At 39.3% G+C, this 12,900-nt stretch overlaps 1 protein-coding gene across 1 annotated transcript; it reads left to right on the top strand.

The window, feature by feature from the left end:
* Positions 1 to 1,126: 1,126 nt before the first annotated feature.
* On the top strand, positions 1,127 to 1,576 carry LOC122082157. Its single transcript, XM_042649637.1, has one exon. It carries the CDS (start codon positions 1,127 to 1,129, stop codon positions 1,574 to 1,576), a length of 450 nt encoding a protein of 149 aa, XP_042505571.1.
* The last annotated feature ends 11,324 nt before the right edge of the window (positions 1,577 to 12,900 follow it).

The following is a 12,900-nucleotide window of genomic DNA, read 5'->3' on the forward strand; positions in this document are numbered from 1 at the left end:
TTGACCATATCTATTTGACCATTGATCTGGTCGTTAACCGTTGATTAACCCGTCTAAAAAAATCTGGTTTTTTTTTGCTCGAAAACTTGGAATTTTGACCCAAAATTCTGACCTAAAACCCAAGATAGCAAACTTCATACCGATTGGACCGAACCGAACCGAATCAATTGAAATGGGTAAATCATAATTGATTATGACCCATTTTATTTGCAACTTCAAATGGCTTACATGGGCAAATAGAGAGAAATTTTTCACCCTAGCTTTTTGCGTTCAGTCTAATTTTTCGTGCTCTTCGTTTTGATATATTATGAACCTATTTTTGATCAATTTTTATGATCTATTTGTGGGAATTACAAGTATGGGAGTTTTGTTATTCTTCTTTATATTTCTCTTAATTATAATAAATAAAAGAAAAAAAACCTATACATCACTTGCATATCAGCATAGGAACTTGTTTATTGGCTAATAAAAGATCATGTCTTTATTTACATAAAATTTTTTGGTTTATGTTTAAATAATCCCACTTTTAGTTACCGGAATGTATTCGTAGCTACCTTATTGTAATAGAATACAGATCAAATGCCATTATTGTTTGAAATGACAGAGAATAATGGTTGGTAGCAAAGTTGTTACTGTTCATCCAAAGGTGACATTGTCAAAAAAAAGTTTTAAAGCAAGTGAAAACAGAAAAGGAATCTCTCTACCTAGAGGATGTTGTATATCCAAAGATGATGTTATTTTTTGAAAGTTAGAAGAACTCTCGCAGTAATAGCAAATAACTTGGGTGGACTAGTAAATTTTAGACCCAAAAGTCAGGAATGTAGTTTTGGTTGATACTCTTGCAATAATTGATAATTGATCATTGTAATATTTATTTTTCTAATTGTTATATGCTTATTCTTTTACATATATGTTTGTACATTGAATGAAACATTCTTTGTTGAAATATTCAACATGTCTTCCAGTTTTGGTATACTTAATATTCCTTAACTTACTGGGAATAATTTCAAGAAATGGATGAAAGATTTAGAGGTCTATATGATTCTCAAGGATCTAGACCTGTGTACTATGACCACCAAACCAGCTGAACCTACTGCTACAAGTACCCCAACTAAGAAAGGGGATTATGAGAAGTGGGTCACTGCAAACAGAAAGTCCTTGGCTATTATTAAAAGTGTTTTTGCCTGAGTTTATCAAGGATAGTATTGATAAAAAAGATATTGCTTCTAAGTATTTGGCTACAATAAAAGCAAAAGTTGATGACTCTAAGAAATCACAAGCTTATGATCTCATGGGCAAATTGACTAAGGATAGATTTGATAGAGTTGGAAGTGCTAGAGAGCACATACTGGAACTGGTTTCCTTGAGAAACAAGATTAAGAGTGCAGGTATCAACTTTGATGATGATTTCATGGTCACCATTACTTTAAACTCTCTACCTGAGAGCTATAAAACTCTTAAGACTACTTATAATGCCCTAAATAATAATTGGGATATTGATGAATTGATCAATGTCCTAACCCAGGAAGAGGGAACAATTAACAGGACCAAAGTTGAAAGTGCCAATCTTACTTAAGGTAAGACTTCATCTTTAATGGGACCTAGCAAAGGAAATAAGAAGTTCTTCAAGAAAGGAAAGTACACTCCATTTAAAGAGGGGGGGGGGGAGAACAAGAAAGGAAAGCAAAATTTCAAAGAATATGGGGGACAGAAAGATATGATAAGTGTTTCTGCTACAAGGCCAAATGGCACATGAAGAAGGATTGTTTTAAGAGGAAGACCTACCTTGAGAAAAATAAGGGTGACGGTATGAATATATTTTAGTTTGTTTTGAATATTGCTTAATTAATGTACCTATTGATTCCTGGTGGTTAAATTATGTATCATTTATTCACATCACCCATTTTTTGAAGGGATTATTAAGCAGGAGGGTGCCAAGCAAAGATGAGGTGGCGGTGTCCATAGACAATGGAGTTAGAGTTGAAGTGGAAGCCATTGGGACTATTAGATTGTTTTTTCATTCAAACTTATTTATTGATTTAAAGGATGTTGTTTATGTTCCCTCTGTGAGGAGGAATTTGATTTCAGTTTATAGACTTTGTTCAGATAGTTATTCTGTTAAGTTTAATCAAGTTGGCTTCAGTTTATTACATAATTCAATCTCTATTTGTAGTGGTACTCTTGTTAATGAGCTTTATAGATTGAATTGTAAACCTTCATGGGTTCTAAATGTGGGAATGAAACGTTCTCAGATGAGAAATCCTCTGTGTTGTAGCACAAAAGGCTGGGCCATATTTCAAGAAAGATGATGGAAAGACTAGTGAAAGAAGAGATATTGAAAAATATTAATTTTCAGGACATGTGAATCTACATAGATTGCATCAAGGGGGGAGATAACCATTTCCAGGGAAAAGGATACTACTCGCAGTATTGAAGTGTTAGGCCTCATTCACACTAACATTTGTGGGCCTTTTCCTGTTCCTACACTCACTGGGTACCGTTATTTCATAACATTTATTAATGATTGGTCAAGATATGGGTATGTCTTCCTTATCAATAAGAAATCCAGTGCTTTAGATATTTTCAAGATTTTCAAAACTGAAATTAAACTTTTCTACTTCAAGAAGATCAAAGTGGTCAGATCAAACAGGGGTGAAAAATATTATGAGAAAAGTGGTGACTTTAAGCAATTACTTGGTCATTTTGCAAAATTCTTCCAAGAACATGAGATATCCCCTCAATATTCCACACTTGGAACACCTTAGTAGAAGTGAAAAGAAGAAACCGTACTTTGAAGAATATAGTTCGCACTATGGTGAGCAATACCATTTTACTAGAATCCTTATGGGGGAGAGGCACTTAAAATTGTTGTTTATCTTCTTGATAGAGTGCTAGGCTTTGTCAACACTAGTATCAGCCTGATATTCTAAATGTTCAGTAATGCATCATTTTTCCTACAGAATGACCTTTCAATATGTCGATTAGTGAGGATCCGTATGTACGCTAGCAAGTCTGTGAATAAGACTCCCTATGAACTCTGGAGTGGTGGAAAGCCTAACCTTAGACACTTACGAGTGTGGGGGTGTCAGGAAAAAGTTTTTGACTCAAGGGCTACTAACTGCCATTTGCGGGATACTTAGAAAAGTATAAATGGTATAGATTCTATTGTCCTGGCCCAGGACAAAAAATTATAGAGACCACAATGCTAGATTTGTTGAATGATGAAAAATCTAATACACCTTGTAATTTCTCTTTTGAATGGGGGAAGTATGATACTCCTAAGATAACACCTGTTGAGATGAGAAATTCACTACTTGATCTTGATCCCATCATGTCTGATGATATGATCACTCAAACTCCAACAGATGTGACTTGCAAGTTGGGATAGATACTGCTATTACAAATCACTGTTACCTCCTAATACCGTTGGTATTGATAATTTTCCATCGAAACCTGTTAGGAAGTCTACCAAAGTGTGTAAGCCTCCCCTACACTCCAATTATGTTTTTTATTTGAATGCGTGTGAGTTTGATATAGGACAAGAAGAGGACCTTGTTACTTTTCTTCAAGCTATTAATCATAAACATTCAAACAAATGGGTGAAAGTAATGAAGGAAGAATTGTCATCTATCAACAACAACGAAGTATGGGAATTAGTGCAAATTTGAAAGGATTGTAAGGCTATTGCATCCAAGTAGGTTTTCAAAATCAAGACCCACTCTCAAGGTAGAGTAAAATGCTACATAACTAGACTCATGGAAAAATGATTTTACTTAAAGAGAGGAGATAGATTACAAGGAAACCTTCTCACCTGTCTCATCAAAGGACTCATTCAGAATTATCATGGCCATTGTTGCCACTTTAACCTAGAGCTACATCAGATGGATGTGAAAATAACATTTCTAAATGAAAAGTTGTTAGAGTAGGTGTACATGAGACAACCATAAGATTTTGAGGAAAATGATAAAGAGGACTTTGTTTGTCTGTTGAGAAAGTCTCTTTATGGGCTAAAGCAAGCATCTCGATAATGTACTTGAAATTTGATCAAGTTATGACTTCCTTTGGTTTTTTTAGAGAATCCAATAGATGAATGCATATATCTGAAGCTCAATGGGAGTAGTTTCATATTTCCTGTGTTCTATGTGGATGGCATTTTGTTGGCTAGCAGGAACAAGACCCTATTGATAGAGACCAAGGGTTTTCTATCAGAAACTTTGAAATGAAAGACACGGGTGAAGCTAGTTATGTGCTTGGAATCGAGATTAGTCATGATAACCCACAGGGGATTCTCGGGCTATCCACAATGGGCATATCTTGATAGAGTTTTTAAGAGGTTCAACATATCTAAATGTTCAGGTAGTGATGCACCTATTAGTAAAGGAGACAAGTTGAACAAGTAGGAATGTCCAAAGAATGATATTAAAAGGAGCTCAATGAATGACAAGCCTTATGCCTCTGCTGTTGGAAGTCTGATGTATGCACAAGTCTGTACTCATTCTGACATTGCCTTTGCAATCAGTGTACTTGGCAGGTTTAAATCTGATGCTAGGTTGGCGCATTAAACTGCAGCCAAGAAGGTCATGCGTTATTTACAACGAATAAAGGACTTCAAGCTAGTGTTATGTAAATCTGAGAAATTTTAAGTGGTGGGGTATTCTGACTCGGACTTTAGGGGGTGTACTTATGATAGAAAGTCTACCTCAGGATACATTTTGTGTTAGGAGGAGGAGCAATTTCTTATAAAAGTGCCAAACAAACCATTCTAGCTTCATCCACTATGCAATCTGAGTTGTGGCACTTTATGAGGCTACCAAGTAGATAGTGTGGCTGAGAAATTTCATATCTGAATTGAAAGTTGTAGACTCCATCTCTAAGCCATTGCATTTGTGGTGTGACAATATTTCTATTATTTTCTTTGCAAATAACAACATGAGATCAAGCAACTCCAAACACAATGAGATCAAATATCTTCTGGTTTGTGAGAAGATTAACGCTGGGGAGATCGTTGCTGAGCATATTGTTACCAAAGAGATTGTTGTTGATCCTCTGACAAAAGCTCTTCTAGTGGGAGTGTTTAAGACTCATGTTTCTAACATGGGTGTGATAGAATCTTTTGATTTGCTTGTTTAGTGGGAGTTTGTTTATCTTCATTGGTTTCGTAATGAGGATTATTCTATTTGATCATACATTGTGATTTGATCATACATTGTGAGCATAATTTATATTGAGGATTTTTTTTTTTCAATATATTGTTCATCTATGTTTTCTCTCATCACATTGTTGTATGATTATTGTGGTTTATTTTCACATGTCACAGTTAATGGTGGTATTTAGCAAAGTTTCGTAATTTATGACAGTATTTGGCCTAAATCTATGAAGGTGGTTGTTCGCCACAGGAAGTATACCAAAGTAAGGTATTAATTCAAGAAAATGGTGGTTTGTCTAACTATTGATTAACATCAAAGTTCACCACCTGTGAGGTTTTCAAGGTAGGCTGATCTTTAGATTAGTAAAGGACCTATAAGGAAGGATATATTTCATGTGATCACAGTTATGATATCGATTCCTTTTATATATATATGTGTGTTTCCAGGCGATTTGAACTGATAGTTTTATATTGTTTGTAACATTAGATAGTTATATGCCGTATATTAAGGTGTATTTTCTACTCTTACTCAACATTAGAGATTATTGATTGTATCAAAGTCTGTTTTAGTGGTATTGAGTCTTGGGATAATTTAGCCAGATGTTCAAGGAAAGACATCAGTACCAGTGTAGCCCAAGTGGGAGATTGTTAGGACTCTTTTGTGGGCGTAACTAATATTGATTGACCCATTGCACCCAAGAGATTAAAGATCCACTCTGATTAGGAAACTCTTAACCCTTTCTATTATGGGAGTGAAATAGATTTTTATGAATTCTATTTTAAATAGAATACTAATGATCCCTGCAGCCATTACTTACACATATATATGTTTTGGGAGCATTGCTTTCTCACAAGAGTAAATGCAGAGATAAAGAGAAAATCCTTAGTAAGAGCCTATAGAAGATCTCAGTAGAAAGACTCCTATTGCGTGATTCTTCATCACTGTTTGTAATGTAAACTTCAATCTTGGTTTAGGGACTCTACTCACGCTCCATAGGTATGTGATTAAACCCTTTAATTATTAACTATTGTATTCTATATACTATAGGGTTATTCATATGATACTATGGTTTAGAATCCCTAACACCATTCCCCCCTTCTGTTCGTGGATTGCTAAGGTGAATTTGAAAGTGAGTGAGATTGTTTCTCTTATTACTGGCCGCACTCCACCAATGGCTTCTATTATGCCTCGAGAGGCTCCCCCTTATTGCTTCCCTCCAATTGTTTAGCCATTTTTACCAATGCATTCCTGTGTGCACATCGGAAATCAATGGGGTTGGGGTATGTGGCTTAAAATCATGCAAGAAGAGCATGTTTTATTGCTTCATGTCATCAAGCTCATGTGCCAGCTTTGGTGGGTGAGGCTCAAGCTATCCATCTTGCTCTCCTTTTGGCAATACATGTAGGTTTCTCAAGGGGAATGGTTTTATCCGATTACCTTTCTCTCACAAATAGCCTCTTTATTTCATCTTCTTCTCTTCCCTCTTCTATTGTGAGGATAGTGCAGGATATTATGTCTCTCAAGGAACATTTTTCCCTTGTTTCCTTTTTGCATATTAGTAGTAATTGTAATGGGATGGCCCACTCTGTCTAAATGGGCTCTATCCTTCCTCTTTGAGGTTTTTGGATCCCCTCATTCCTGCTGAGCTTTTGAGCTTTGTATTGCCTTAATGGCCCCCTTTTTGAATAAAATTCTTCTTGCAAAAAAAAAAAAAAAACTTGAGACCAATACACCTTGGTATAATTTGTATCATTTTTTGTTCATTAAATGAAATTAGTACTCTACCATCCAATAAAGTACTAGCATCTTGTACTCTTTTGATTGAAAACATTGGCCTGAAAAAAAAAAAAAATTGGGTGCAACATTCGCCAAAACTTGAATGCTAAAGTCGTCCAACTTAAAGATCCACCTTTGTTTGGAGAGGGGAAATAATTATTATTTTTTCAATGCTGCAGTAAATAATCTCATTAACTAACTAATAATGTGTGCAGATTTGTGTGTTTTCCTAGAATCCCTCCAAATCTCTCATATGTAACATCTAATTAATGAAAATTATTGTTATATAGTTTGACATTAGGCATCACAATCACACTTGATTAGTCAATCTTGTTGTAGTTTTTACTACTTACTCGGTGGCCAATTTTGTAGAGTAAACTCTCCACAATATTAAAGGACTACGCTTTTTCATCGTTAAAAAAGTTCAGTATATGTGCACTGTTTGATTAAGTTTCATCATAGAATTTGATAGATGGCCAATCCACATGGTTCTCTATCTTATAGTTAAGCCTTGCACATCAACTCTCCACTACTCTCACAATCAGAAAAAAAGTAATTTGATAAATAAAATCCACTAGATGGTGTCCCATATGGTCAAGATAGGTCATGAAACTTAAACATGTATATGATTGAAGGTGTTTTTTGTCCATCTATTACCAAAATAAAAAGTTTTTTATCTATCCAATATTTGGATTGGTCAATCACCCCCACTTCTTGGTGGAACAGTCACCCCCTAACATGCAGATTCATGTTGTATCAGAAATATATCATCTAGATGTACTCATTTAGGATCGTTATATTACAAATACTTTTTTTAACAATGAAAGGTCATAAATTGGTTTTAAACGAGAGAAACCTTCATTAGTCAAAAATATATTATAATTTCTGAATTGACTCATAATTTATATTTCTTGAAGAAAATTCTACAAACTTTCCCTTCGTGAGGGCTCTCTACCCCTTCTTTTAGGATTTCCACCTTGTTTGCCACCTGGTTTCACGCCATCATTCAGGCTGTTGGCTTCCTCTTTCGCTGATATGGTCAGCCGCTGGATGTTACCCCTGCCTGAGAGGGGCCCGGTTAATTCAGAGTAGTGCTTCTCCGCTTTTCGGAGCCTGGAATCCAGTGCCTTGTATTTATTTTTCCCCTTCCCCGCTCCCCCTCCCCCCAAATCTTGAGTTTATCTTATTTTTCAGGTCATAAACTCTCTGGAATCAGACACCTCTATGGAGAACGTCAATATCTTGATGTCTAATATCCCCTCATCAGATCCGCCCCTTCCAGACCTCCCTGATCTCGATATCCTAGAACCAGCCTCTCAACTTTCTACATTCAATTGCGAACTGGTACTTGTGGGAAAACTGCTCTCCAATAAGCGCATCTCTGCCTTGAATATCTCTATAGTGCTATCTGCTGCCTGGAATCTCTCCAAGGACCTCGAGGTTCAGCAAATAGACATTCAATTGTTCCTGCTCCAAGCGTCGCATGAAGCTGAGATCCATTTGGCTCTGTCCCGCGGTCCGTGGCTGATTAAGAATAACCTGTTGGTTCTACAACTTTGGAGAGTGGATGTTGATCCCGCAAACCTCAACTTCTCTGAATTTTCCATTTAGGTCCATATTTTTTCCATCGTGAATGGCAATCCAAATGAGACTGCTCGCCAAGGCTATCCTCATCGAACAAGGTGCCATCCTTCTCTCCCCTTACCAACCTTGGTGCGTAACCGGACCACCAACAACGCATCCACCTCCTCCTCATTAATCTTGTGAACTTACTTATCCACCCCGCTGAGAATTTTAGAGACATTCAAGCCAGGGACCAAGCCACCCTCGACCGTGATGACAGCACCTCCGCCACCTTAGCGACTGCAACTCCGACCATCCGGTCGACTCACATGATTAATCCAGCTCCCCATGACACGTCAGCCCTACACCCGACTATTTCCCCTCCATCATGGACCCACAATCCTCATGGCCATCCCTCTGCGATCTTGACTTGGTGCTTCGACCTGAGGGCCCATCGGTTGTGGACTAGCCACCCAACGACCTTCCTATGCCTCATGATTCAACACCAAACCCAATGACGGAACACCTTCTCCACCATGATTCTCCAATAATAACAACCACTACCACCCTTAACAACTTCAACCAACACCCCTCTGCACATATATTCTCCATGATACCGATACACTTCCCAAGCAACCACCTTTCGGAACCATCACAAGAGCTTCAAAAATCATTATCCTCACTTCGGATTCTACTCCCCCACACATTGGCTCGCCTGCCTTAGTCATCGAAGAAATCGAGGATGAAGTTCCTATGCCTGAGCCATCTTCTAGGTGGAAAAGGCAGTGCTCTCCCCATTGGCCCCCTCTCGAATAATTTAAACGGCTTCGTCTTTCACCCGAGGGGGGCCCTTCCTGCACTTCTGTTGGGATGCTTGAATGGCACCCACCAAGAACTAGAGTAAAATCTCAAGCAATGAATATCAGGAGAGCCTCTTCAGGCCAATCCTCTTCAACTTTTACGTCTGGAATTAAATCAAACAGGGTTCGGGTGGCTGCCCTCGATCGACCCCACGGGGCCCATGAATATCCTCTGCTGGAATTGTCAAGGGTACGGCCGGCCCTTGAGAATTCAGTACCTCCAACAAGTCTGCAGGTCCTCACGGCCATGCTTGGATTTCTTAATGGAGACTAAGCAACCTGCAACACATATTACTAAAATTAAAAAGAAATTGGGCTTTGTTGACTCTTTCTCCACTGATCCACAGGGGCGTTCGGGTGGGATATCTCTTCTATGGAACTCTAACATCTCTTTCAACATTCTCTCTGCTTCTCAAAAGATGATAGATATTCAGGTCGCTAACAACTCCTTAATTTACACAGGTTTTTGTCTCTCTCTGATCTATGGCCCACCCAATGTCGATGGTCGAAAATCTTTCTGGGAGGACCTCTTGTGCCTGGGTCACAGTGTGACTGGGCCTTGGCTTTCCGCTGGTGATTTCAATGACTTCCTATCGGCTGATGAAAAGTTCGGGGGCCGTCCCAAGAGTCCTCAAATTCTACATTTCAAGAAAGCAGTTTGATGATTGTGCTTTCATGGAATTAAAATTCTTCGGGCCGCTCTTCTCTTGGTCCAATAAGCGTAAGGGTTCAGACAATGTTATGGGAAGTATTGATAAATGCCTTTGCAATGGAGACTTCATCCGCACCTTTAGCGACATTGCTGTTCATAGGCATGCCATGGTGGGTTCCGATCATACGCCAATGTCCATTTCTTGGTCCACCACAAAATTTAGATCCCAGGGTTTTTGGTTCGAAGCCAAATGGGAAGGCCACAACGAGTTGAGAAAACAAGTGGAAGACAGATGGAATTTGTGCCAGGTAGGTTCTCCTATGTATAAACTCCATCACAATCTAAGCGCTATAGTTCCAAACTAAAAATGTGGAGTAAATGTGCTTTCGGCAACACTCAACTTAGGATTTCAAGGGTCAAGGCTGATCTCGAGGATCTACAAGCTGCCCCCAATCAAGCCCATCATCAAGATGAGGAAACCAATCTCCAAAGAGAACTAGAAGGCCTTCTTGACTAGGAAGAAAAATATTAGGCATAGCGATCGAGAGTTCACTGGCTTCGGGCAGGGAACCGCAATACTAGCTTCTTCCACACATCCACGGCAGCCCAACGACATACAAATAGAATCTCAAAGCTGAAAGCTGCCAATGGAGCATGGATTTCTGAATAGGGGGAGCTACAAAACCATGTCAGGTCCTACTTTTCTTCTCTTTCCTCTTCCCACCCCCAAAATATTGCATCATTTCTCTCCCCAATCCCTAATGCAATTGGTAATGAGATAAATGAACATCATTGTGCCCCTATTTCAGCATCCAAGATCACAACTGCACCTTCCAGATTGGAGGTTACAAAGCTCCCGGTCTGGATGGTATACCAGCCAGATTCTACCATTTGCATTGGGAAATAGTGGGGAATGATGTGACCTCAGCTGTCTAGCATTTTTTTGCTAATGGGTATATCTTAAGGGGCTTTAACCATACTGTCCTTACCTTGATCCCCAAAAGGAAAAATCCTTCAGAAATGGGGCATCTTATACCTATTAGTCACTGTACGGTTGTCTACAAAATAATTGCAAAATGTTTAGCCAACCAATTAAAGCCCCTTATGGATTCTTTCATCGATCAATCCTAGAGTCCTTTCATCCAGGGTAGGTCAATCTCTGATAATATCTTTATAGCCCACGAAACTCTCTCCCATATGCAAAAATCCAAAAGTAAAAGGGGCTTTATGGTCCTAAAATTAGATTTAAGCAAAGCATATGATCGGATTGAATGACCCTTTTTAGAACAGATGCTTTTAAGGCTTGGTTTTGCAGATCAATGGGTTCATTGGGTGCTCCAATGCATGTCTACAGTGGAATATTCCATCAAGCTAAACGGGTTGATTATTGGAACAGTTGTCCCAACCAGAGGTCTCCGTAAGGGCTGTCCGCTGAGCCCCTACCTATTCATCCTTTGTTAGCATGCCCTTTCCCAAAAATTCAGCAATGCAATCTCCAATAAATTTGGCATCCGGATTAGCAAAGGGGGTCCCTAGATCTCGCACCTCATGTTTGCAGACGATTGCATGATATTCTCAAGAGCATCTACCTCCGAGGGATCTTCAATAAAAATGATTCTTGATGATTATTGTATGGCCTCGGGACAACAATTAAATATGGAGAAATCTATAATCGTTTTCATCAAGGAAACCAATGCGACATCCTTATTTGACATTTGCTCCTCTCTCAGGTTGGTTGAAGTTCAATCTCATGGGATCTACCTTGGGTTACCCTCTTTTTTTGGGAAACAAAGTAGCAAATCTTCACATTTATCACCGACAAAGTCTGGGCCAAGCTAAATGGTTGGAGCGATAAGTATCTCTCTACAGTCGGCAAAGCAGTAATGATTTAATCTGTGGCCTCGTGCCTTCCCACCTTTGCGATGTCGAATTTTCTCCTGCCACACAAGCTTTGCAAGGCACTTAATAGAATGATCCGTCGGTTCTGGTGGAGGAACAATGCTGGATAAGGTGTTCACTGGGTTCAATGGCAGTCTCTTTGCAAACCAAAGCGTGATGGAGGGCTTGGGTTCCACGACTTTATCTCCTTCAATTGTGCACTACTAGCCAGGCAAGGTTGGAGAATCATTCACAATCTCAATAGCTTGTGGGTCCGTATTCTTAAAGCTAAATATTTTCCCAAAACCAGTTTCCTTGAGGCAAGATTGATGAATAATTGTTTATGGGGCTGGAAGAGTCTCCTCAAGGGCAAGGATTGTCTTCTTAAAGGAATGAGGTGATAGGTCAACAACGAGGAATCGACTGGTGTATTCAACGACCCATGGATCCCCTCCTTGCCACAAGGCTGAATTTCATGTAGGCCACTCCCATCATCGAATCTCAAAGTGTGTACGCTGATCGATTGGTGGTCCAAGTGTTGGAGATCAGATCTAATCTCTAACTTGTTCACCTTCTCTGAAGCTCAAGTTATACTTCAACTCCCAATCACCTCGTAATAGATCAACGATTTATGGATATGGTCCTTTAACCGGACTGGTAGGTTCTCCATGTGCTCGGCCTACCACTTATGCCTCTTCGCTCCTCCTACTACTAATGCCCCAGCCTCAGCCTCCTCTGAATCCAACTTTTGGTGCGGGATTTGGAAGATGAATATCCAACCTAAGGTGCAACTGATTCTCTGGCGATGTGGCCACGAAGCTATCACGACTGCTGCTCGGCTAACAAAGAGAGGCATTGGGTTTAGTGTATTATGCCCCCTCTGTCATCTTGAGAACGAGGATCCTATTCATGCATTCATACGTTGCGATCATGCCTCACTGTGTTGGCTGGTCTCTCCTCTCCGCCTGGATGTCAAAGACTTTCAAGGAAGCTCGGTTCAGGAATGCTTCTCTTTCATCCTGGC

This window comes from Macadamia integrifolia, chromosome 6 (assembly GCF_013358625.1).
Source record: "Macadamia integrifolia cultivar HAES 741 chromosome 6, SCU_Mint_v3, whole genome shotgun sequence".
NCBI lineage: Eukaryota > Viridiplantae > Streptophyta > Magnoliopsida > Proteales > Proteaceae > Macadamia > Macadamia integrifolia.